This window comes from Capra hircus, chromosome 4 (genome assembly GCF_001704415.2).
Source record: "Capra hircus breed San Clemente chromosome 4, ASM170441v1, whole genome shotgun sequence".
Lineage (NCBI taxonomy): Eukaryota > Metazoa > Chordata > Mammalia > Artiodactyla > Bovidae > Capra > Capra hircus.
In genome coordinates, this window is record NC_030811.1 from 53,397,336 (window position 1) to 53,424,711 (window position 27,376).

Here is a 27,376-nt window from a genome sequence, read left to right on the forward strand (position 1 = left end):
CAAACTAGTACAGCCACTATGGGGAACAGTGTGGAGATTCCTTAAAAAACTGGAAATAGAACTGCCATACGACCCAGCAATCCCACTGCTGTGCATACACACTGAGGAAACCAGAATTGAAAGAGACACGTGTACCCCAATGTTCATCGCAGCACTGTTTACAATAGCCAGGACATGGAAGCAACCTAAATGTCCATCGGCAGACGAATGGATAAGAAAGCTGTGGTACATATACACAATGGAATATTACTCAGCTATTAAAAAGAATGCATTTGAATCAGTTCTAATGAGCTGGATGAATCTGGAGCCTATTATACAGAGTGAAGAGGTCAGAAAGAAAAACGCCAATACAGTATATTAATGCATATATATGGAATTTAGAAAGATGGTAATGATGACCCTATATGCGAGACAGCAATAGAGACACAGAGATAAAGAACAGACTTTTGGACTCGGTGGGAGAAGGTGAAGGTGGTATGATTTGAGAGAGTAGCATTGAAACCTGTATATTACCATATGTGAAATAGATCACCAGTCCAGGTTTGATGCATGAGACAGGGTGCTTAGGGCTGGTGCACTGGGATGACCCTGAGGGATGGGATGGGGAGGGAGGTGGGAGGAGGCTTCAGGATGGGGGACACATGTACACCCATGGGTAACTCATGTCAATGTATGGCAAAAACCACTACAAAATTGTAAAGTAGTTAGCCTCCATGAGGAGCCAAAATTGAGCCAGGGTTAGGGGGTGCTTCTTTTCTTACCATGTCTTTTGGGTCGGCCCACCCTTACGCTTTTATTTTCCTTTACTTGCCAAATAAAACTGAGCTGTAACACAGAGCTGTAACACTGGTCTGTCACTTCAAATTTTTGTTGCAGTGAGACAGAACCGAGGAAATTACAGACTCCCCTGACATATCGTGTTTTATGATCTGACCCATTTTTTAAATTAAAATAGTGAAGTGTACCTTATTCTATTTTAATATCACAAGGTCATCTTGAAAGATAGTGTGTTTGACAGTCTGTCTTCTAAAATGACCCTGGCCTTCCTCAGCACAGTGGTCTGCAATCCTGAGCTCTGGAGGTATAAGATTATTTGGGTGTCACACCTAGTAAGTGTAACTTGAAACAGTGTCACTCCATTGAATGAACTTAATCACAGTGCATAGAGTCAGACTGATTAATTTCTGTGTGGGTGTAATTGAGAATTGTACTGACTCTAAGAATCTTTCATGACTGGAGAACATCAGAGAGAATGCCTTTCTGGATAAATAAATGGATATTCATTTATTTATCGTAATTCATAAAGGGTTAATGAAGTTGGCTTTTCTGAAACCTGTTTATAAAATTTGATTTTGGTCACTGATTGACATTCAAGAGACACACTCATGTTCCTGGATGTTGTTTATGTGTGTGTGCATTTCTGTGTGTATGAAAAACAAAGGAATTGAGTTAGTATCTAGAACATATCATTTAAATTCTTAGAAACCCCATAATTGCAGGTTTTGTGGCATGCATATCATATGAAGACAAGAAAAATAGCCCACTAAACTTGGAGGCCTTGCTTAGGCTCAGACTACATCACCAAGAGAAAATAGGGACATGTTGGTAATGTGGTTATCATTTTTATTTTTAGAAAAACCCAGAGGGCAGATGAGAGCGTCTTTGCAAGGAGTGAGTTTAGAAGTGGTGTGTAGTTTAGCACAGGAAGTTCATTACAGATGTGAAATTATGCAGTACGTAGCAAGGGTAAATGTTTATTCATATTCCAAATTTAACCCACCAACGTTTAAATGCTGCAGTGAGGTTTCCTGTTCCAGCTTATGGGATTCAAAGTCTCCCTAGATTGTAACAAAGGCACAGCTGGGGAAACTCGAAGTATATCCAGGCCTCTTCTCACCTTTGGACAACGTATTTGATTCCAGTTTATAAAAAGTGAGTCCAAATTCCCTATAAAATTAAATGGGCTTCGTCCTCTTCAGGTCTTGTTTAGGGCTCTTTTTGCCTTTCCTTTGGTCTAGGGGGTGTTAAAGGGTCTCTGTTGGGTCCTGGAAGGGGAAGAAGGCACCCTCAGCTGGGGTGTTGAACAGAAGTTAATGAAGGGACTTTTTTTTAAAGAAGCATCAGTGGGCGAAAGGAACCAGACATTCTGAAGCACCCAGGGCTTGCCAGTGGTGGGTAGCCATGAACACTCCGACGTCTGAAAGGGAAACAGGAAGAAACTGTGTTACTGCTGGAGCCTGGGGAGGGCTAGAGCCACAGGAGACGAGCCTGGACCGTGGTGGTCATGAGGGTCGTCACTGAAACACCAGAACAAAGAGAGAACAGGAAGAAATACCTCAGCAACTCTCTGCTCCCTCCTTCCCTTTCCTGCCCAAGGCTCCCATTGGCTGAACCCGATTGGAAGCCTGAGGCAAGGGAACCTTAGGACTATAGTTCTGTGATATTAATCTCTGTACCACACATAGACACACATACACACACACAGACCCACACACTCACTGAGGAGACCCCTGGGAGAAGCAGAGACTACTCCTGTCAGAGAGTCAGTTGTTCCCTTCATACTCAGGATTACCAACACAGTCTTTTTTGACTGAATTGGCTGTGGGATGGAGATGCAAACGATGGATGAAATCAGAATTCAGGTGGAGACCTGGCTTCTGTGATCTGGAAAAATAAAATGAATAGTACAATGTGATGTATCTCCATAAAAAGAAGAAAATAAACAGCCCCATGGAGAGGTGGTTCTGAGCACCTGCCCTGGAGTGAAACTGTTCGTATGTGACCCCGGCTTGGCCTCTTACCCGTTGGGCTGTCTGGGGCCAGTTTCTCTCTGAGGCTCTTTTTGCACATTTTATTTTTATTTATTGATTTATTTTAATCTTTGGCTGCACTGGGTCTTCGTTGTTTGAACTTCTCTAGTTGCATTGTGCAGGCTCTCGAGTTGTAGTACGTGGGATTCATTGACCCCCTGGCATGTGGGATCTTAGTTCCCTGACCAGGGATCAAATCCATGTCTCCTGTGTTGGAAGATGGATTCTTAACTACTAGATGACCAGGGAAGTCTTTTTTTTTTTTTTTTTCCTTCCCATTTTAAAAGTAAGAATAATGGTCATGCCTATCCATGGGTAGGCTGAAGTGAAAAGATAATTGTAAAATTCTTGGCTCAGGACATAGTCAGCAGGAAATACAACTGCTAGCTGCTAACCTGAATCACACAGAGGAAGGCTCAGTCTTGGCAGTGGTCCTGTCCCGGAAGATGTCCTTCCTTCTACAGCAGGAGTCAGATGTGGGTAAGGATGAAGCATGAGGTCTTTATGTTTATTAAGAGGGGAGTGTGAGCTGCAGTTGGCTGAGAAACGCCCACTCTTTCCTCCCTTTTCAGCGCTGAGTTGAAAGCCTTGTTTATCTCTCAGATGTTGGCAGTCTATGGGACTTAGAAGTAGGATTCAGAGAAAATGACGAAAGGATGGGTGTTAGGTTCCCACCAGGGCGAAGCTGGGTGGAGTGTGCAGAGCAACAGCAAAGCAGGGAGGCCCACCCGGCTGCGTGAACCATTCTTCACCAGCCTCCCACACCCTGGGTCCTGGCCCACTCTCTTCTGAGCCCACAGCCTCCGCCACTTCATGCTGGAGCTGCTGTTAAAAGCATTCACAGTCCCTGCTCAGAGAAAATGACCTCTCTTGGGAGGAGAGATGGCAGAGTGAGTGAGAGACATACACACAGAGAATAGCAGATCAAGAAGATACTGGGGTCTCTTGAGGAGAAAAGGATCCCCAAAAGAATCTAAAGATGCAGTTGGTCCTTTAAGTTAGCTGGCTTTCCCTTACATTTGTGTAGTTTTAAAAATAAAAACTGGAAGCAAGTTGGATGAACATGAAAATACCAGCAGCCTTGGGAATTTGGGGCAAAATTCTGCTCTAAGAAATTAGGGCATGGTTTCATATTCGACCTGGCTCTGTTTCTTCCACTAGTGTTTTTCTGGCTGATTTCTTCACCCCTGGACTTCTTTCTGGTTTTCCAATTTATGCACCTTATCCCACACCCTCCACCCCAGTCTCCCCAGCCCATGAATAAGCCTGTGGTTACAGAGGCAGCATCTTTTGTACCAGTAATCTCTGGATTTTCAGCAGTAATGGATAAGAGTCAGGGATGAGATGAGTGTGTGAGCTGGTGAGAAAAGTCCAGATAATAAAAAATACACTGTGTTATGAGGTTGGCAGCCCTTGACATTTTGAAGATTACCTGGCCTTTGACAACCCGTATATCTGACCACCCTGCCATCAGAAAAGACTAAAATATATTTTAAAAGTCAGATGATAAATAAATTCAATCTTGTAATTACTAATTCACCACACAAGATGAGTGTAGAAAAATTTGGCTGATAGAATTGTGGCAATTTGACATCACAAAGCTACAATGGTGAGGGACTAGAAACATTATTCCTATAATTCTATTTTAAAAGAAATTCTGTTTAGAAAATGACCATCAGATTCCATGCTTTTCATGTCTGTGTACCTTAGCTGTAAGAATTAGGGTCAAAGGACTAGACTGGGGGGAAAATGTCAAATGCGGAAATACACATCTGGGTATATACAGGAAGCTCATGTCTTGGAGAAGACAACTGTACCCTTATTATTGATACCTTGAGTCATTTACTATGTGTAAGAGATAAGTTATCTAATCAGTGGATACATTTAGAATATTTTTAGTGTAATAGCTTTGAAAATACTGGTGATATAAAATGCATTTAGAAAGCCATCCAGAATTCCATAGACAGTCTCAGTGGTGGTCAAGATCAAGTACGCCTTCTTTCCAGAACCTTCTATTCAGTGCATCGGTGCTCATGGAAGTGAAACAGTGGAGTCCTTCCAGCATCCTCTGTCACTCAGAGGGGGACTGGAGGAAAGCCTTTTACAGTGTAACAAATGAACTTGGAAGAGAGAACCAACCCCTAAGCAGCTAAAGGTTGCATATGAAAAACCTACAAACAGCTGCTGCTGAAGGCTCAGCCTCTTGATCCAGCAAATTGTTACTGGTTTGGTATGTGCTCTCTTAGCGCCCAGAAGAACACCCACTTCCTACCAGAGGGTAGGAAACCCTAGACAAGGGAAGCTCCCACCCAGTGCTTGGACGCTGACATTGAGACCAAGGACCTTTCGCTCTTATTTAGACTCTCCAGATCTAATCATTTCTGGCTGCTTTCTTTGCTTTTTCCTTTTCTCATTTTTGAGTTCTGACAGTCAGATCCTGGCCACACTAGTTATTGATTGGTATGTATCAGAGTTTGCATGTCAGGTAGGGCACACTGTACATCCTAGCTTAAGAACACTTCCCATATGCTCCACTCTTCTTTTTAATCCCATCAGCCAGCTTGTGGCTGGCCATGTGGACACTATAGGCAGTGCAGAGGACTTGCCTTGCTTGAACCTGGGGTCCTAAAAAGGCAGTACTGATGGCTGCAATAGACATTCTAAAAGAAGGATCTGGGTTTTTCTTCCTCCCCTTTGATAGTGGTCATTCAGTTGGTCAGTTACACAAACAAGCAATTACTGAGCACCTGGTGTATAACAGAGCTCTTCTTTGGGAGGTGCTGAAGAGAATAAAGCTGCAGGGGAGCACTGGGGTCTGGGGGACACTAGGGTGGCTCTCCACTGGATTCACACTGCACTTACATTTCACCAGAAGCCACAGGGCACCCACTGGGAGTAATCATAGAGGGAGCTCTGCCCTGAGCAGCAAGGGTTAATAGGCCGCATGCTTACAAGAGAAGGTGAGACAGCTGGTCACCCTGAAGGAATTTCTGTGTGACCCTCTCCTTACCCCTTGACAGGATGCAAGCTATCCTTCCATTCACAGGCTGCTGGTCCATCTTGTATCTGCCTATGCATTCACTATAGGCAGGGAAAGATGGCTTTGTTAGGGCCCAGACTCTGTGGAAATGATGAGCCACCTTTTGTGAGAAAATACTCCTTTGTCAGAAACACGCAACAAACAAACAAGAAGTCTCCTTCCTTCTCAGAACTCTGCAAGGGAAACCAGTGTCCCCATCCTCCCTTTCACCCCTGCCTTCCTTCTCTTCCCTATAATGCAGAGCCCAGCAAACTCCTACTTATCCTTCAGTGCCCAGCTCCAATGCAGTCTCCTCTGTGTTGGTTTCCTCATCTTTCCCACTCACCCCTCCCAGAGGCATGACACTTGCGCACACACACCCACCATAGACTCCATTCAGAAGTGGGAACTGGAAGTGGGAACTGCCTGAAGGGAAGAATTCTTCCTCTGTGTGCCCAGCACCAACATGAGCTCAAGAACAGAATGACGGGTAAATATTTATCTGGACAAATGATCTTTTATAACAGCACAGGTGTGTAAATACACTATTTCTCCTTATGCCAGTGCCGTTAAACACAGATAAACAGATGTCACAAGTGCAAACATCTTCAGACAGGATAATGTTAGGGAAAGATTTGTTTTAACGCTTGGTTTCTGATTCTGGTCATGGAGGCAGGAACTTTCACATACTGCGATTAGGAAGACAGATGTGCCACTGTGCAAACAGCAAGAGGATATGACTCTGCTGCCCGCACGCGGACGGCTGTCCCAAGTGTGGTGCAGACAGGCGACACTAAATAACAGCGGGAGCTGGGGGCGCGTGGGGGGAGGTGTCTATTCTTCTTGTTCTGTTATGTAATGTAAATACTTTCTCTTCCAGCAATCACTGGCCCTGCCTGTTGTTTGTCTTATTCTTAACCCTTTAATTATAGACCTGCCAATGCTGTCATCCACCCTGCCACGGTGACAGGAAGGCTTTCCTTCCTGCCTACATTTATTCGAGCGAGCGGCATCCAAGTGATAAAGACACGCGAATGCCGAGTTGAACCCTGGGCTTTCAGTGAGCATCTTGCAGACTGTGAAGGGCTGCTCTGACTCTTGTTTCTCCTTCCTGTACCCTCGGTGGCGCTTCCTGTGCTGTTTCTGTTGCTTTGTGGTGTGGTGGGTGAGATGTCTGAAGTGTCGCTGGTGTGCATGCGTGTGATCTTTAGAAAATACTTCTGTTGAGAAGTTATTTTTAAAGCAAAGTGATAAGAAACCGCAGAGCACTGAAACCCAGGAGGAGAGCAGCACTGGCGGCGCTGGTTTTCGGGAGGCTGCAAGGATCTGAGCCAACGACAGCCCCTCCAGACAGCCGGGCTGGGCCTCATCTGTCTTTATTGTTTACAGTAATAGGTGAAGTTTAGGTTGGTTGTAGATGAAGACATGATTAATGCAACCTTAGATCGGAGTAAACAGATTAACCTTGTGAAGCAAATGTGTTTAATGCTTGTGATAAAATAATAGGTTAGTCCTCCTAAGATGACCATTGGGTGTACAGAGTATAGTTTTTATGGGGTACAAAGAAGATGACCAACTTTGGGCAGAGTGTGATCCCCTTGGATCCTCAGCTTCCCTTATCTGTAAAATGGGATAGTACTACCCACCTCACAGCACTGTTTGAAGATCCTGTGTGATTATATATATTTGACGTCCCGTGATGTACCAGGGCTCAATGGGAGAGGCAGATTTTCAGAATTGGACAGACCTCCATTTGAATATTTAGTCCTGTTGCCTATTAACTCTGTGACTCTGGGCAACCTCACTATTCCTCAGTTTACTCACCTGTACAATGGGACTGATAATTCGTATTTTATAAGCTTGTTATGAGTATTAAATAAGACTGAGCCTGAGACACCTAACAACATCACGTAATGAAAGCCTCTCAAAAAGGTCAAAATACTTGTGTCTATATTATGATATATGCCCCAGATGAGCTTTCAGAAAGGGAGTGTTGCTTTAATTTTTATTTATACAAAATCTCTCATGTTGATGGTCTTCTCTCAGTTGCTTTATTTTGCACCCTCAACTACTTTCTGGAAGAGACACAGTCAACCTGAAATTACCTTAATTGATGATAGTTTTGCCTTCTTAAAGAGGTTACTTAATGGCCAAAGTCTCCCATATCTTCTGGCCCGCAGTCCCCAGCTCTCCTCCTCCTCAGACAACTTTAACCCTGGCAGAATCTTCCAGAGCTATTCTGTGCTCTGCAAACAATGGGCTGGCTGTGCCTCCCTTTTAAAACTTAACATCTTAGAGAGCTTTTCACATCAGCCACCTTATTCCTTAGCACCTTCATAGTTTTCATAAACAGGCTTTTTAAAATCACTTGAAAAAATAACATAGCCAGTCATTATGTTGTAGAGACCACTTATAGGATGAATGAACAGCCAGCTGTTCTCATGAGTTGTGATTTTGTGGTGGGGGCTGGAGAAGATATCCAGCAGCCACATTGTATCACATGGATCTTTGTTTTTTTTCTCCGCAAAGACTAAGGAAGAATATGATGCACTTTAGGAAAAAAATGTCTTAGATGAATCAAAAGTGCCAAAGCTATACATAAAGAGTGGGCTTCCCTGATAGCTCAGTTGGTAAAGAATCCGCCTGCAATGCAGTTCTATTCCTGGGTCAGGAAGATCTACTGGAGAAGGGATAGGTTACCCACTCCAGTATTGTTGGGCTTCCCTTGTGGCTCAGCTGGTAAAGAATCTGCCTGCAATGCAGGAGACCTGGGTTCAGTCCCTGTTTTAGGAAGATCCCCTGGAGAAGGGAAAGACTACTCACTCCAGTATTCTGGCCTGGAGAATTCCATAGACTGTATAGTCCATGGGGTCACAAAGAGTCGGACATGACTGAGCGACAAAGTAATTCATAGAGAGATTAAATAGATTACATAAAGTTATCCAATGAAATATGAGTAGATGAAAGCACTATCTCTTAATCGGTGTATTACATTATACTTGGTTTTAAGTACATGTGTCTAACTGAATTAATGAATTAAATAGTAGTAGTAGAATCCCCATAGACAGAGGAATCTGGCGGGCTAATGACTCCATGAGGGTTTCCCTGATAGCTCAGTTGGTAAAGAATAAGTCCATGGAGTCGGAAAGAGTCAGACACGACTGAGTGACTAAGCGTAGCAGACAGTAGATATCTGATAAATTCATTGATATGTCTAATTTTATATATTCAAAAACTTTTTGTAGAGGATCTGCTCATTAAGAAAATGGAGGCCTCCTTCTGCTGGGGGAATCCCCAGTATTTAGCCGTTCTATACAAACAGAAGCCGAGCAAAGTAGAGCAGGCAGAGGCTGAAGTGTCAGCTATGTTACTAAGGGCAGGCTGGAGGGTGGCTGGCTCCGTGGACTTGCACATTATTGAACCCCAGAATTACATAGGCTTACCTGTCCCCCAGGTACTGTAGAAGGCAGCCATTCACCTCCAGGTGAAGTGCTCTCAGAAGCTGGCACAAAGCCTGGAGACAAATGGCATCCATCTCCCCCAGGACACAACATAGGCCCTGATAGAGGCCAGAAGGAGTTCGCTTACTGAGCACGTTTCACATTACAGGAGTGGGGAAGCCTTCCCCACTAACACTGTGTATTTGGGCATACGGCATATACTCACTCTAATTCTCCCCACACATGTGAGGCTATTCAGTTATTCCATGGTGGGTGAAGGGTTCACTTGTTCCGTCACGGGGCGAAGGATGGCTGTACCAGGGCTACTGGCGTCAGCATGCTGCCTTTTCACCTCCAGGCCCCCGTGGACCAGCTCTGTGCAGAGAATACTCAGCAGTGGGGAGACTGCAGCTGCTCCAGGACTCAGATAATTTTAGGAATTCTGGAGCCTCCCACCAGGAGATTGGGCATCCAGCCCATTCATTCCCTGTCCATCTGGGTTGGGGTTGGGCAAGCAGGGGAAAATCACCCAGTGAGCTGAGAATGGAGCTGGGGTGAGAAGCTCCCATCAGTAACAAGAGCACAGTTTTCTGCCCTTCCTTGAGCTGCCCATCATGAGAAATCTCTAAATTCTCCATGTTCCAGACTGGTTCTCTCCTTCACAGGTGACTGCCTAGCCACTGGCCCTCTGAAAGGCAGATTTCACTGCAGTCTATTCTGTTTCAGCTTGTAAAACCAACAATGACCTGGCAGACGTGGCCAGAGCTGGCGGCTGCTGACATATCCATTCCTGACATCACTTACTACAATTATATTAACCGTGCCAATTGGTGTGAACTGAACCAGTCATGAAGAGTGGCGGTGTTAAACCAGAGGGCCCATTTGTTGCCAGACTGGTTGCTAATAAGCTGGGTCTAGGCATGGGCTTAATATTTCCATTGATGGTGAAACTGAGGAAGAATCACCCATAGAACCTGATACATAGAGCACCCTTGAGGTAGAAGAGCAGAGGTGGACGGTGGGAGAATAGACAGGAAGAAAGGAGAGAGGAAGGGAGGGGAGGAGAGGAGAAAGGAGAGAGAGGAGAGATTCCAGTTAGTGAGATTTCACTCTTTTAGGTTTTTTTTTAAATGGCAGAAAATGGAATAATGTCCTAAGCATTCTTGCTTCTCTAATGCTGCTTTCTACAATGTTCAAACCATGTTACATCACTGAAGCAAAAGAAAAATAAGAAAGAACTGAAATTTTCACTTTCGCTTCTGCACTGCTGATTCCTCTATGGGACCAGGGTGATGGGGAGAAAAGTCAGTTGGCTCTGAAGCAAAACAGACCAGGATTTGAATTGTTTTCCGTGAAATGAGTGACTTTGGGGGAAATTACTTAATTTTTTGAGTCTCAGTTTCCTCATCACTAGGAGATAAAAATACTTACCTTGCAAGACCCCTCTATATGCTTCCTTAAATAGCACTTTGTCTATCATAACAGTTTTTCTAGTTTATTGAAATTATTTTTTACAAAATGTTTGTTTGCTTTCATTGCTGGACTGAAGGCACTTTGGAATCAGGGACTGAATTTGCCTTGCTCATGGGTATCTTTATCATGCAGCGCAGTGCCTGGCACATAAGTATTTGCTGGAAGGATGGGTTAATTGATGGATGGATAAGTGGATAGAGGAGATGAGTGGATAGACGGTTGGATGTGGACAGATGATTCAAGAAAATCGTGAAGATTAGATTTGATGTATTTAAGCGACCTACTCCCAAATCTAGAATCTACGGGTGCTTAAAATTCCTTCCCACTCTCGGTAGAAGACCCCACTTCCTCTAAAGTTCCTCTTTTTGACTCTGAATATAACCTGGGCAAAATCTTTCTTTCCTTGCCAGTAGCAACATTTCCAGGGCTGTGATTTATGAGCTGTTCTCGTGAGAATTTAGTCTGTCACTACCACCACCACTGTGTATCTGAGGAGACACAAATACCCACAGTAAGCTCAAGACACACGAAGGGAAAAGTGAAAGTGAAAGTCGCTCAGTCTTGTCCAACTCTTTGCGACCCCATGGACTCTGCCCATGGAATTCTCCAGGCCAGAATACTGGAGTGGGTAGCCCTTCCCATCTCCAGGGATCTTCCCAACCCAGGGATCGAACCCAGGTCTCCCGCATTGCAGGCAGATTCTTTACCAGCTGAGCCACAAGGGAAGCCCAAGAATATTGGAGTGGGTAGCTGATCCCTTCTCCAGGGGATCTTCCCGACCCAGGAATTGAACTGGGGTCTCTTGCATTGCAGGCAGATTCTTTACAAACTGAGCTATTAGGGAAGCCCCAAGACATACAGGGAAGGTATTATTATAATAGGAGAAGAAAATGGCTTTTCTGAATGGCAAGTGTAGAGAGCTGGCTGAAGGCATCCCTAAGTTGTCTTCTCTAAGGAAGAAGACATCTCCTTCAGGTTAAGGAGTAACTGAGTAGTGGGAGAGGGAATGGGGGAAGGGCAAGATAGGGGTAGAGGATTAAGAGGTGCGAACTATTATGTATAAAAATAAGCTATAAGGATATGTTGTACAACAAAGGGAATATAGCCAGTTTATAGCTAGAGCTATAAGAACTATAGATGAATTATAGCCTTTAAAAATGTACAATTTTATGTTGTATACCTGTAACTTATATAATATTGTACATCAACTATATTACAGTGAAAATGCTAAGTCCTAACCACAGGACTACCAGGGAATCCCAAGAAAAGATTTTAAAAAGCCATCTTCTACTGAAAAGAGAGAAGTAACTAAGTAAAATAGCCTCTCTCCCCTCTCCATTGTAACAGCACCTTTCAGTCTACCCTTTCTATATGACATACCCGTTTCTACCTTATGTCTCGGTTGCGTGCATGTGTGACCAGGAGTCTGAAGCCCAGCAGGCAGTGCTTGCTGAATGAGTGAATGAGCTGATGTCTTCATTTCATCTCCTAATTGATTCCTTGTGATTAGATTCTGTATCCAGCCTTTATAGCTCCATCAGTGCCTAGTGTAATATTTTGTGCCAAGTAGTCTGTAAGCTTTAGGTAAATATTTGTTGGATGAGTAAATGAATGCCCAAAAGGGCTTCTGGAGGAAAGCCAGGAAGACATTCCTCTGATGAAAAGAATTTGTAAGGAGGCAGGAGAATGCTGGAAGGGAGGATGTGGGGGGTGAGGATGGTGGGTGGGGAGAGAAGAGAGGCTTCCAGGCTGAATGGAAGTTGTGGGTGTGGAGTTGTCTCTGAAGAAATAGCAGAGGAGGAAACGTGTGAATGTTAAAGAAGGAAATGGTCCGTGAGGAAAGCAGCTCTGTCATGCTGGGAGGAACTTAAATGTTGGAGAAACTCAGAAAGTAGGGAGAAGGCCCTGGAGGAAAGAGAGACCAGGGACATGGACAAGAGGTAACAACAGTGACATCGAAATTAGAGCTCCTTTGTCTTGTGTCTCTCATCTCTTCTTTGTTTAAATGTTCCACCACGTACTCTTGTTATAAAACATAGTTCAACTCTTCTTGCAAAACAGAAACAAAATAGTACATACTATAAAGCAAGCTGAGCACTGAGAATTGATGCTTTTGAACTGTGGTGTTGGAGAAGACTCTTGAGAGTCCCTGAAATGCAAGGAGATTTGACCAGTCAATCTTAAAGGAAATCAGTCCTGAATATTCATTGGAAGGACTGATGCTGAAGCTGAAACTCCAGTACTTTGGCCACCTGATGCAAAGAACCAACTCATTGGGAAAGATTGAAGGCAGGAGAAGGGGATGACAGAGGATGAGATGGTTGGTTGGCATCACTGGCATCGATGGCATCACGTGGCATCAGTGGACATGAGTTTGAGCAAGCTCTGGGAGTTGGTGATGGACAGGGAAGCCTGGTATGCTGCAGTCCATGGGGTTGCAAAGAGTTGGACTCGACTGAGCAACTAAACTGAACTGAACTGAACATACTAGACAGATACATCACATTTTTCTTCTTATCACTTTAAGTCCCTCTCTCCTACTTCACCAAAAGAGGCACCCCCACTAAGGTCACCATAAACAACTCTGTCTGACCACATACACGAAAAGTAACACCAGGACACATTACAAAACAGAAAGAGGCGTCATCTGCTCCGTGTCCAAAGGTTTCTTCTCCCTGTCTTGTGTGAGGTGAGTAACCATCATTGAACATGCTGTGTGCCAAATCCCAACATAAGTTCAGCATATGTCAGGTCTCAGGAGAGATGGTGAATGTTTCTTTATCTCTCTTGATCACCGTCGCCCTTTACTGGAAAGATATTTTTGCCCCCATGTGACTGCCACACTTCTCAAAAAGAGTTGTTCATACTCACAAGTTCAGTTTTCTCAACTTCCATTCACCCTTCATCTTACTTAACTGTGGCTTCTGCCCACAGTCCACTGCAAGGTCATATAAACTGCTTGCTGCTGAAGCAGTGAGTCCTCCTCAGGCTTATCTCATGTGAACAGCTTCTGATACATTTGACCACTTCTCCTTTTAAAAATCTTTTCTGTCACCTCATCTCATGCTTTCTCTCTTATCTCTTGGGTCTCTACTTACTCTCTTTTTTTTTTTCTCAACCCTTAAATGTTGATGTTCCTGGAGATTTCTCTCAAAGGCCTTGTTGTGTCAACTACTTTGGTGACTGCGTTGCCAAAACGCAGTATGTGGGGGCTTCCGTTTCCAGATCTCTCGGCCAGATCTCTCTTCTGAACTCCAGGCCCCTTAGATAGGCTAACTTGGCTGTCCCATACATGTCTCTTTCCAACAGGGAAAAGCCGTGTGCACCGCCATCTGCCAAACCTGCTTCTCCTCTGGTCTGCCCTATTTCTGCGAATGGCATCACTATCCATCCAGCTCCTTGTGCCAAAAACCATTCATCTTCTTCCATCAGAAGTCATTTTTCCTCCTCTCCTTCTCTGTTTACATCCACTTTATCACCAAGTCCTGTAGATTCTGTCTCCTCAACATCTTCCAAACCCATTCCGTTTTCTCCATCTCTACTGCCACCGTTAGAATTCCAACCATTAGTGTCCAGCCAGCTTAGGTTGTGACCCAGCTCCTGATTGGTCTCCACCCTGCTTACCTCTCTCCCTCCCATCTTCTCTTCTTCCAATTCGACTTCACACTGCAGTTGGAGTGATCTTTCTAAAATACAAATTGGGTGCTGCCTCCTGCTTGCTTATATTTCCGCTTCCTTCTAGAACAAGGGCAAGCCCTTAGCATGATTTTAAAAGCCCTTAATTATCTGGTCCCTGCTTGCCTCTTTAATTTCATCCCCAGCCTCTCTGAAACACACACACACACACACACACACACACACACACACACACACACACACACACACACACACACACACACACACACACACACACACACACACTCTGTTTCAGCCAGGAGTCTGAACCACTTCTAGCTCTCAAGGCCATGTTCTGTCTTGCTTCTGGTCTTGACAGGCTACACCTTGGTCTAACAGTCATGATCATTTGTTCACAAGGCACTGCTTGCCATGGGTGCTGTAAGTAGATATCTAGGTGATCGCATACCTCTTTGACTAGGCTTAATGTACTAGAAGTTACTTATGATTCTCTCAGTCTTGCTGGGCCTTGCTGTTTGACTCCACTTTTCTAGGAGTCCTGTACAGAGCTGCTCAAAGCCAGGTGTAACTGGCCCAGGCCCCATTCAGGTTGCCGAAGTTTGGGAAGTTCTGCTAGATATTCCTCTTATATACTCTCTTGCTGTTGGGTTTTCTCCTTGTTTCTTTGTATCCCTGTTTCGAGTCATGAAACAAATCTGTCTTTCACTTAATCAATGCTTTATTGAGCACCTGCTATATCCTGGGATACCACAGTCAGGGCCATTCTGGTCAGGCCATTCCAGTCATGCTGTTGGTGCCCAGTCAAGGGGATGAGTGAAGGCAGAACCCAACCTGGACTCCGCTTGCCAGGCCTGTGCTCTGACTCAGGGTTCTGTCTCCTGGAGGAAGCATCTTCTTCACACACAGATGCTGTCCAGAGGACAAGTCATGCACCTGCCTGAAATGGGTGCCTTTTAAAAATTAATCAAAGGTGAGGGTAACCGAGGCATCAGAGAACAAGATACATGAGGTTCTTGCTCTCATAAGTAGCTCTGTCTAGCCTGGCCTATACTTTTGTCTCCAAATACAAACAAAGAAATACATAAGCACATAATTTTAAAAAATAAGATAATAAAGAGGCTCTGCCAAGAGTTAAAAAAGGCATCCAAAAGACAACTTTGGGTTGAATAGTATAGGAAGATGTCCCTGAGGAGCCAGAACATCTAAACTGAGATCCAAATAATAATGAAGCCGGCCATGTGAAAATCAGAGGAAAGAGAATGTATAACATCGCTAAGACTGGAACAATCTGGATGGATATTCAAGGATCAAAAGAGGTCCTTCTGTATAGCACAGGGAACTGTTTTTAATATCCTATGGTAAACGTTATTGAAAATGAATATTTTTTGAAGTATATATATATATATTAAAAGTATACTTTAAAAAAGTATATATAGATATATGAAAGCATTAGTCACAATTGTGTCTGACTCTTTGGAACCCCATGGACTATAGCCCACCAGGTTTCTCTGTCCATGGAATTCTACAGGCGAGAATACTGGAGTGGGACTCCAGGGAGTCTTCTGGTCCCAGAGATCAAACCTTGGTCTCCTGCATTGTAGGTAGATTCTTTACCGTCTGAGCCACCAGGGAAGCCTGTGTATAACTAAATCACTTTGCTGTACAGCAGTAACTAACACAGCATTGTACATCAACTATACTTCAGTAGAAATGAAAAACAGTGGCTGGAGTAGTGGGCAAGAGAGGAGACAAACGAGATGACCAGGGCAAGGTGGCCAGGGTGCAGATCACGCAGAGCACGAAGCCCTACCTGCCTTGTTCACAGAGGCATACCCAGGGCTTGTCTCACTGTATTTATTCAATAAATACCTGTTGAACAGGAGCGTCTCCTCCTGCCTCTGCATAAGAAGGGGCTCTGAAGCTCCATGTGGCCCCAGTGCCCTCTAGTGACCACAAACTCCAGCCCAAGGCCCTCAGTGAATGGTTTCATCATCTTCAGAAAATCTCAGCTTAGCCTTGGCCTTGGGGCCCAGCCTGTGGGCCCATCAATAATTTCCAGAATATATCTTATTAACCATTCTCTGCAAGTAGGGCTAAATCAGTTACAAAAATCCCTGAAATGAGAGGAACAGATGCACACCAGGCCCTCGTTCCTTACCACAGGCAGCATTTTTCGAAGCAAATACATGGATATCTGATTTCTCTGGGGAAAGCATGGGGCCTGTGCAGGTGACAAGTGTTAGAACACATTTCTGTATATTCCTCAGCCAGTGTGACAGCAAGGAAGCTCCATAGCAGCCTTGACATCTCAATGTTTGGTGGCAGTTAGGATGCTCTTCAGGTCATCCCACCGCTCAGCCGTGACACCATTGGCTGGAATGGCTTGACAAGACCATAGCCGCAGGCTGCATGCTTTGGCCCTTCACACACTTCCCAAGACCCAAGCTTGGGCATTGTGTGTGTGTGTGTGTGTGTGTGTGTGAAGGACATGTTGCAGCGTGTGCAGAAACATAGCATACTCCTCATGCTGTGCTTGTTTGCTTTCATTTGGATCCCAACCCATTCTGGGCCCATTAAACTAATCACCCACAAATTCTGAACTGTCATCTCATTGTGTAGCTGTCCCATGGCTGATTGAAAAACCTGTTCCCACCCAACTTCCTTGGAAAAAGCCCATGAACTGCAGCCCATTTGCAAATGTGTGCATCCATAAATCAAAAGTGACAGCAGAGACCTGGCTCTTCTGGGCAAGGGGATGGCAGAGGGAGGGACCCAGTTCTTCCACCCTCTACTTCCCAAATGATCCCCCTGATGCTGTATAGGCAGCTTTGTCTGACATATTCTGAAGGGTGGATCATCTCCAACCTCCTTGGTAGATCATTCTTGAAGCCAGTGAACCTTTCACTCCTCTTGTTTTCCAAAGCCCCTGCTTGTGTGTTTCTGTGAGTCCAGTCATCCTCCACTGAGCCAAGCAAAAGAATCTGGCTCTCCTGGATGTTTACAGGTATTTCCTCTTTAGCTGTCACTTACCCAAGTGTAGCACATGGCATTCTCGAATTTTTCTTCATTAATCAGTCCCCAAATTCCTTTACACTTGCTCCTCAAACCAGCATATTTCTGGAGCTGGAAATGCTTAGAAGAATATAACCTTCCAGCTGCAGTCACCAAAATGTGGGGGGGTTAGCAAAAACGTGGGGGATTAGCATGTTTTTGTCTTACTGCTCGGCCATATGTTTTCACAGGTTCATTCCCAGGAGCATTCCGTGCAGGTGTTTGCTTCTCTGCAAATGGAGTTAATTTCATTTGTATATTTTTCTAATTGAGTCTCTTTTTTTGAGATATATGTTTTTATGTGGATCATTTTTAGTCTGTATTGAATTTGTTACACCATCACTTCTGTTTTAGGTTTTGGTTTTTTGGCCTCGACACATATGGGATCTTGGCTCCCCGACCAGGGAGCAAACCTGCACCCCCAGTTTTGGAAGACGAAGTCTTAACCACTGAACCACCAGGGAAATCCCCCCTAATTAAGTCTAAAGGCATCAAAAATTAAAATATATATTTATAACAGCCAGTGTTTGGTGAGGGTGTGGAGCAGTAGGCATTTTGTCACACCTGACTAAGAATTCTAATTGATATACCTTTTTGAAAGCCATTTTCACAATATCTTTGAAAATCAAAAATACACCCTTCAGCCAGAAATTCAACTTTACAGAATCTAAACTATGCCTACAACCTATCATTGCAGCATTGTTTCAAAACATTGACAATAACTCAAATATCCATCAGTTGGAAATGTTTACAGAAGTGCATTATTCTGGTACACAGATATAGTGGAAGACCAAACCACAGCTTTTAAAAAGGAAACCACGATCTGTATGTACTGACATGGAAAAAAATGCTTAAGAAAGATCATTAAATGCGAAAACTGATTGCATGATACTATATATGATATGCTGCATGCCAGGTGCTTCAGACATGTCCGACTCTTTGTGACCCTGTGGACTGTAGCCCACCAGGCTCCTCTGTCCATGGGATTCCCCAGGCAAGAATACTGGAGTGGGTTGCTCTGCTCTCCTCGAGAGGGTTGCTCTGGTCTCCTCAAGGGGATCATCCCAACCCAGGGATCAAACTCATGTCTCTATGTCTCCTGCATTGCAGGTGGATTCTTTACCCACTGAGCTACCTGATAAGCCCATATATGATATGAGACCATTTCTATAAACTCTATTCTAGCCATTTACAGGACAAAATCTGGAAGGATTCACAGAAGTCTATTTATGGTGCTTTTTTTTCGGAGGTTAGGAACTTTCTAAAATACACATTTTAAAAAATTGTTGGGGTTTCTGCTTTTCAACATGCTGTGTATTTTAAGAGACATATGAAATTATTTTTTGTCATGCTGTTGATCTAGAAAGTTGACTTTTTAATGGCCCTCTTTATTGCCCCTGTCATGTGTTGATCCCAGAATTCCCCATCTTCCCCCACAGTTCACAATGGCAGTTCTGTCTTTTCAGGGTTTAGTTACTTCGGCACATAAGGTTTTCTTAAGACTGTTTCTAAGATTTAACCTGTATCTCCAGGCCCTTGAAACCAACTTTTTTTTCCTTTTTGTTTCATATGTTTTAGTCTTTATAGATTATTTCATTTGTGTGATGGTCTTACCTATTTTTGTAAGGTTTTGATAGTTTTCTAAGTATCTATATCTTTTTTCTCTTTCCCATCCATCTTTAATGAGCATATTGCCAACTTGCTTAGAATTGCTCATTAACATTTATTTCACAGAATTTTTAAGAGAGCCAAGGGAATGGGGCTTAGCCTTTGAGAAGCCCTGATCACTTTTCTTTTGTCTTCATCCTTAGCTCCTCCTGGATAAATTCTGTTCGTGCTGCATGTGTTATTATAGGAATTATTTTTTGTGAGGCCTTTTCACTTGTGCTTAATTTTCAACGTGGTGATTTATTTAGAGAGCGTGTTCAAAAAGAGAAACTACCTAGCAATTATTTCTCATATGTCTTAATTTTTGTACAAGCAATTTGAATATAAAATTAGGAAATACAGGTGGACAAAAGAAGAGAAAATTAGAAATCCCCTGTGTTAACAGGTTTATAGTCTTATAAGTAAAACATTTTTATGTATATAATTGATTTGGCCACCTGATACGAAGAACCAACTTATTGGAACAGACCCTGATGCTGGGAAGGATTGAGGATGGGAGGAGAAGGGGGCAACAGAGGATGAGATGGTTAGATGGCATCACCAACGCAATGGACATGAGTTTGAGTAGGCTCCAGGAGTTGGTGATGGACAGGGAAGCCTGGCGTGCTACAGTCCATGGGGTCGCAAAGAGTCGGACATGACTGAGTGACTGAACTGAACTGATGTATATAATTACTTATCTTTTTCTTAAAGTGGGATATTTATTAAATTATTCTATGACCTCATTTGTTTAGTATATAACATAGCATGAATATTTTTCTGTGTCATTAAGGAAAGATAATAATGCAAGCAAAGATAGAGTTTACTCACGCCAGACAAACCATCCTGTCTTCACAACATGCTGTGTGTTGGATAGTATTATTACTCTCATTCTATAGGCTGAAAAACTAAAGGACAGAGAGATGAGATAACTTGTTTAAGGTCACACAGCTAGTAAGAAACCACGTTAGGGTTTCGAACCTTGTCTAGCTCTAGAGGCCATGCTGTGGGTCACAGACCTCTGACTAGCACCATCGCTTCATGGCTATGGCATGTGGTCATTCATTTTACACTCCTTTCTGGGCTGTTAGGTTCACTGCTGTACCCGAAGCAGCAGGGAACACTGTCCATATAGTCATGTTTGTACACATGTTCAATTTCTACCTTAGGCTGAGTTCACATGAATAGAATTGCTGAGGACAAAAGGCTACACAGTTTTTAAAGTTAGATAGCTATTTGTCAGAGTTTTTAAGCAATTTGTTTTTTAAGCCTCTCTGATGAGATGGCTGGATGGCATCACTGACTCGATGGACGTGAGACTGAGTGAACTCTGGGAATTGCTGATGGACAGGGAGGCCTGGTGCGCTGCGACTCATGGGGTCGCAAAGAGTCGGACACGACTGAGCGACTGAACTGACCTTTTGAAAAACGTATAACTTTTGAAAAATTTAACTGTCCATCTGGGTTCAATAATAGTTTTTTTTCTTAGAACAAGGAAGTTTTGTTGGTTCTGCTTCCTCCCTTCTGCATTATATCTATTTCTCTAAAATGTTTAATAAAATGATACCCTTCCTCAAAACATAATGGCTTTTGTTTTCAGTACTTTCTGTATCTTGCATCTCCTGGATTTAACTATTAGCTGTGTGCTCAGTTGCTTCAGTGATGTCTAACTCTTTGCAACTCAATGGACTCTAGCCTTCCAGGCTCCTCTGTCCATGGGATTCTCCAGGCAAGAATATTGGAGTGGATTGCCATTTCCATCTCCAGGGGATCTTCCCAACCCAGGGATCGAACCTGGGTCTCCTGCATTGCAGGTGGATTTCTTACCGACTGAGCCACAAGGGAAGCCCTATTAAGATGGGGTTTGTGTATTGATGGAATAATGTCCACCGTTGACTTGATATGAATTTTCTTTTTATTGTTTTTCAGTTTTATTTTATATTGGCCTATAGTTGATTTACAATGTTGTGTTAGTTTCACATGTACAGCAAAGTGATTTAGTTATACAGATACATATATATGCTTCACAAGAATTGTAGGATCAAATCTGTAATATAATATACATATATCCACTCTTTCCAGGTTCTTTTCCCAATTGGTTATTACAGAGTATTGAGTAGAGTTCTCTGTCCTATACAGTTGGTTCTTGCCAGTTATCTATTTTATGTACAGTAGTATGTATATTAATTTATACTATGTATGTGAATTCCAATATCCTAAAATTTATCCCTCCTCCCTCACCTTTCCCATTTGATAACCATAAATTTGTTTTCTAAGTAAGTCTGTGAGTCTGTTTCTGTTTTGTAAATAAGTTCATTTGTATCATTTTAATAGATTCCACATGTAAATGATATCATATGATATTTGTCTTTTATGTCTGACTCATATGACTGCATTTCTTTCTGTTTTATTTTTTCTTCCGAGATTCACAAGAATTGCAGGATCAAGTCTGTTATATAATTTTTTTTTCCTTGGCGTCAGTTTATGTAAATTAGGGTGAATTTCCTGGCAAGGATGACAATGTGTCAGAGGCTGGAGGGCAGAGCTCCCTGCTCTAATCCCACCGCTTCCTCTGACTTATTTTATGACCTTGAGAAAGCCACTTCATCATTCTCATTTCGTTTTCCTCATTTGCCAAATGAGGAAGATGAACTCAATGACCTAGAAAACCTATTTCAGTTTTTTAAAAATATACGGTATCAGGCTATTTAAGAATATGGCAGATTAAAAAAAAAAATACTGTGTGAGATTGGGGCAAATGCGATGTTGGTGGGACAGTGTTGAAGGCAGCTAAAGATTTGTTTCAACATATTAAAAATATTCTGTGCCTTGTTGCTTGACGAAAACCTCCTAACAGTGCACTTTAGTGGCTTGTGAAATGAATCTCTAAGACCAAGGTAATTATAGTTGCTCCACTGAAGCATGACAAATGGCCTCTCACTTTGGATTCTTTTATGAGAAAGAAAAACCTTCCATGACAACAGCACTGGAGCTTAATTACAGCCTCCAGATCTGGGGGCAAGAACACAGATTGTTGCTGACTGTAGCCAAGGGAGAGGAGGCATGAGCCTGAGTTTACCTGGGAAGAATCAGGACAGGGTGATGTAACCATGACCGCACAACAGCATTAGTGGGGCTTCGTGGAGGACTTGCTGTTTACCAGGCTCTGTCCCAAGGACTTTATATATATTATCTCATTTAATTGTCACAGTAACCACAAGCGATCAGTTATACGGGAGGTACACTTATTTTTTGGTTTAATAAAGATGAGTACTGGAGGCTCTTAAAAGAAGTTTGCTTAAAACTCAACATTCAAAAAACTAAGATCATGGCATCTGGTCCCATAACTTCATGGCAAATAGATGGGGAAACAGTAGAAACAGTGACAGACTTTATTGTTTTGGGGTCCAAAATCACTGCAGATGGTGACTGCAGCCATGAAATTAAAAGACACTTGCTCCTTGGAAGAAAAGTTATGACCAACCTAGACAACATATTAAAAAGCAGAGACCAACAAAGGTCCATCTAGTCAAAGCTATGGTTTTTCTAGTAGTCATGTATGGATGTGAGAGTTGGAGTATAGAGAAAGCTGAGTGCCAAAGAATTGATGCTTTTGAATTGTGGTGTTGGAGAAGACTCTTGAGAGTCACTTGGACTGCAAGGAGATCCAACCAGTCCATCCTAAAGGAAATCAGTCCTGAATATTCATTGGAAGGACTGATGCTGAAGCTGAAATTCCAATACTTTGGCCACCTAATGCAAAGAATTGACTCATTTGAAAAGACCCTGATTCTGGGAAAAATTGAAGCAGGAGGAAAAGGGGACGACAGAGAATGAGATGGTTGGAGGGAATCACTGACTCAATGGACATGAGTCTGAGTAAACTCTGGGAGTTGATGATAGACAGGGAGGCCTGGCGTGCGGCAGTCCATGGGGTCGCAAAGAGTTAGAAACAACTGAGCAACTGAACTGAACTGAAAAGAAGTCGAGTAACCTGCTTCATGTCATTCAAGCCGGTAGTTGTCAGAGGTACAGTCTGAGCCCTGAGAATTCATTCATTTATTTAGCACATGCTTTTTGAATGTCCATTATATGCCATGCAATCTTCTTGAGGGTCAGTGAGGCCTAAGTGAATGAGGCAAAATTCCTGCTTGTGTGGAGTTTAGCTAATACTGAGATGAGGCCAGTAATAACAAGCCAACAAATCAATAAAAAATTTCTGATGGTAATAAGTGCTATGCAGGAGACTGGGGGGTGGGAGAAGGCTGTTTTACGTAAGATTGGCAAAGACGACCCCTGGGAGGAGAAATTTCAGTTGAACCCCACATGATAGAGCAAGTCAGCCATGCAAAAGTCTGTTAGAGGAGAATTTTTACTTGGAGGGCCCACAGGAGCAAAGGCCAGGGGCCTTGCCTTGGCTTGGCTTGTTCTGGGAAAAGAGAGAAGACCAGTATGGTTGGACAATACGTGAGAAGCAGGGAAATGCCTGCAGTGGGGTGAAGAGGAGGGCAGGACTGGAGCCCACAGTATAATGTTTGTCAGTATATGTGCTCAGTCCCTCAGTCATGACAGACTCTTTGCGACTCTATGGACTGTATAGCCTGCCAGGCTCCTCTGTCTCTGGAATTCTCCAGGCAAGAATACTGGAGTAGATTGCCATGCTCTCCTCCAGGGGATCTTCCTGACCCAGGGATCGAACCCACATCTCCTGTATCTCTTGCATTGCATGTGGATTCTTAACAGCTGAGCTGTCACAGAAACCCATGTTTGTATTTTATTCCAAATGCAGATGAGAGACAATGGAGGATTTTTAAACAAGGCAGCATTATGATATCCAGTCTCTATGGACAGCTTTCTTCACCTCTATGTGACGTTACCAACAAGGAGCAATGCAAAAGGGATAAAGCGTTTATGTGTAGGGAAGCCTAAATGTAAGTTTAAAGGATAGGAGCCAATATTTCAGGTGAAAATTCCAGGTTTTTCATAGAGCAAGACTGAAGTGAGCAGTGAGCGGCCATTTAATCCAAACTTCTGACTTCAGATAAGAAGCCCTGTGGGAGATCCAAGTTGTGTATCTGAAAACTGAATTAAGGAGACTACTTATTTTGAGGGGAAGTTCCCTCAGCACGTAGAAAGATACACTTTTCAGTTCTGAATATTCTTGACTATTTCTTGGTCTGGAGGTTCTACTTAGCTTATAGAGTAAATCTCATCTAAAATAATAAAGACATCTTCGGGTAGATGACATCTCAGGAATTCCTACTACTATGCAGTCTGGTGTATGTGTATGTGTGCGTGTTGGTTCTATATCTTTGAAAAAGATTTTTGAAGGTGTCATCAGTGTTTTAACACACAGGACCTGGCTTTTCTGGTGAGGTAGTATTGTATGAATGGTTCTAGAATTTTGTTGTAAATTCAGCAATATGATTTATTTTATTTGAGAGTTCTTTATAAACAAACACCATATTCATCCATTAAAATTGGTCTGTGTTACATATAGAATGGGCTTCCCAGGTGGTTCAGTGGTGAAGAATCTGCCTGCAAAGCAGAAGACACGGGTTCAATCCCTGGGTCTACAAGATTCCCTGGAGAAGAAAATGACAACCCACTCCAGTGCTCTTGCCTGAAAAATCCCACGAACAGAAGAGCCAGGAGGGTTACAGTCCATGGGGTCTCAAAAGAGTCAGATATGACTTAGCGACTAAGCAACAACATATAGAATGAAATTAATTGCTTGTTTAGGTTAAAAGCTCACTATTACATTGTCCACCTTGGCTAAGGTATTAGGAGTTTCACTTTTTTTAGCAAACAAAGTTTGCATAACAACGTAAACCATTATTAATACACTGTTTTGTGTGTGTGTCTATGTGGCTGATTATCCATAGAGAAGTTCCTGACTAGGTAAGCCTAACTATCCAGATGTTTTTGTATGAAACTGTCTTAGGAGGTGTTTAGTTGCCTCTGTGATAGGATGGATCCCAGAGAGTAAGTAACTAATTGCGAAAGAATTTCATTTAAGCTACACAACTGCGATTGAGTAAGAGTTGGGGGACTTTCACCACTCCAGTTTCTTTTCATGTATAGTGAGCATATTTGTTTCTTAGGAGGGGAAGATTCCTCAGACTGTCTTATTGCATGCGATTAGGAAGTCTCTATTCCTTTGCATGAAATTTTAGTATGTGACACCAAAAGAAGGACAAGGGCACGTTGGGCGGGGCGAGTGACGCCATACACGCGCAAGACGACGAAACTGTTTCCTCGCTGAAAGCTGCTGAACTAAAAGAACTCTTAGAAGTCCCCCAGCTCACTATTGTGTGAGTCAGGGAATGGATTTTTCCCTCTGGCTGTTTAAGCTGGAGTATGTTTTACCAAGACCTTAGCTATGAGCTCAGGAGGACTCTGATAACTCCATCAGAATTATAGAATCAGCTGTCAGCATTGGGATTGTTGCGCTGACTGAACAAGCAGATTTTCTCCCATTGTCTGCTTTCTAGTCTGATGAATAACAGTTTCGTCCTCTCCATTTTGTTGCAGCTCTTTCACTCTGACACTTCTGATTGCTGAAAGGTTTTCTGGAAATTTCCTAAGTCACACACTGGAGTAAATTCAAGGACATGATGTGATTCCAATTGAATCATCAGTGTCTCTACTGTCAGACCTAGTATTTTAGGAGTTCAGTTGGCTGAGTGGTACAACTTCCCAGATTTAATATTACATCCTCGCCACTGTGCGTCTTGCCCTCAAGTCTCAATAAATGGGCTAAAGATCTGATTGGAATCTGTGAGATAAATTATGTGTTTATTATGCCAAGTTAAGTAAATACTGTTTGAAAGGATTACTGGAGGGTACAATCAAGTTAATTGCTTTAAAAATCTTTTTTGATTTACTGGACTCTATGAAAATGGTTAAGCAATTGATTCGGTCATGGTAAGTGACCTGGACAAAGCGGTGTTGGGTCCACAAGGGTCGCCTTTCCCAATTCCCCCCTCTTGCCTGGAACTGTCCCGTAAATGAGCTGAGAGGACCCTTGGGACTGGAAGGCAAGGACTGCTGACAGTATTGTTCCCCCAGAGAAGACACATGTTGGCAGTTTGACATTCAAGCTGACGGATTGATTTCTTTCTTTTTATTCTAGATGCTGAAGAATACCAGCCTCCAATATGGAAATCATACTGTGAGTATCTAAAATGAAAATCTCCTCAGAAGTCTTTAGCAGGCCTGCCTTTTGAACAATTTTTGCTGTTGATTTAGTGCACACACAAACTCCCTCATCACAGCCCTGCAAATCCAAATTTCTTTTTCTACTAAGGAGATATATTGGTCAGAGAAAATAGAGCCCTCTCCCCTGGCCAGGACCTATGAGAGCCAGGTGCCATGACTCACTTAGGAATGCTTAGGAAAAAAAAAAAAAAAAAAAGATGGATATTCTGACTCTGACTTTCTTCAGGGTGCTCCTTGTCTCCCTTCCTTTCCTCTTTCCTTCTATCCTTCCTTCCTTTCTTCCTTTTTTCCCACAGCTGGTCATCAAGGGTAAGTATGTTGACTTCCATGATTTATGTTCTTGAGTGTTTATCCTATAGCTTAATATCATATGACATTTACCACCAAAAAATTAACAGATAGGGAAGAATAATGTTTGGTCACTAAGGGTGACTCCTTAGAAACAGGGTTCATTATCTGATCATCAGTCATCAATCTGACTCCCCTCGTGAAGGCAGGCACTTGTCATCACCTCAAGCTCATTTTCTCTTTCCTTAGTATCACCCGCCTAAGTAATTCTCCAGTGAGAAAGGGGAGGGGTATGGTGTGGAGAGACCCCGGGAGAATAGGCTCTTGTTCAAGCTTTGCTTCTAGACAATAGTGATAAGGATAATTATTTCTGTCATTATTGATGTTGCCCTTGTTTCTTCTGTCCATTGAGACCTGCCATGTACCAGCTACCATGCTAGCTCTGTGCCTGAATTCCCAAATCCCATCTTAGCCCTCAGCAACGGGTACCACTCTTATCCCCATTTCACACACAAAGGAACCCGAGATCAAAGAGGTTCAGTAATTTGGCAAAGGTTTTACAGGAAGCATTAGAGTGGCATTCAGAGTGGAACCCAGAAGCAAACCTGACTCACAGCCTGCAAGTTTTCATGATTTTTTTCTATTTAAAATTGTATACATAAGTACATAAAGAAGTATATACATACACACAGACACACACAGCATATACCCATGTGTGTGTATGTATCTGTAACAAAAGCAAAACAAAGCTATATAAAAGACAAACATTAGAGAAATACATAAAGCTGAGA

General features: G+C 42.9%; 1 protein-coding gene across 1 annotated transcript in view; it reads left to right on the forward strand.

Moving 5' to 3' along the window:
• CHN2 (chimerin 2) overlaps positions 1–27,376 on the forward strand; it is a 340,146-nt gene that overhangs the window by 135,193 nt on the left and 177,577 nt on the right. Inside the window, exon 2 of the mRNA XM_018047100.1 lies at positions 26,212–26,250. Coding sequence (XP_017902589.1) covers positions 26,212–26,250 — 39 coding nt within the window. The remainder of the gene's footprint in view (positions 1–26,211; positions 26,251–27,376) is intronic.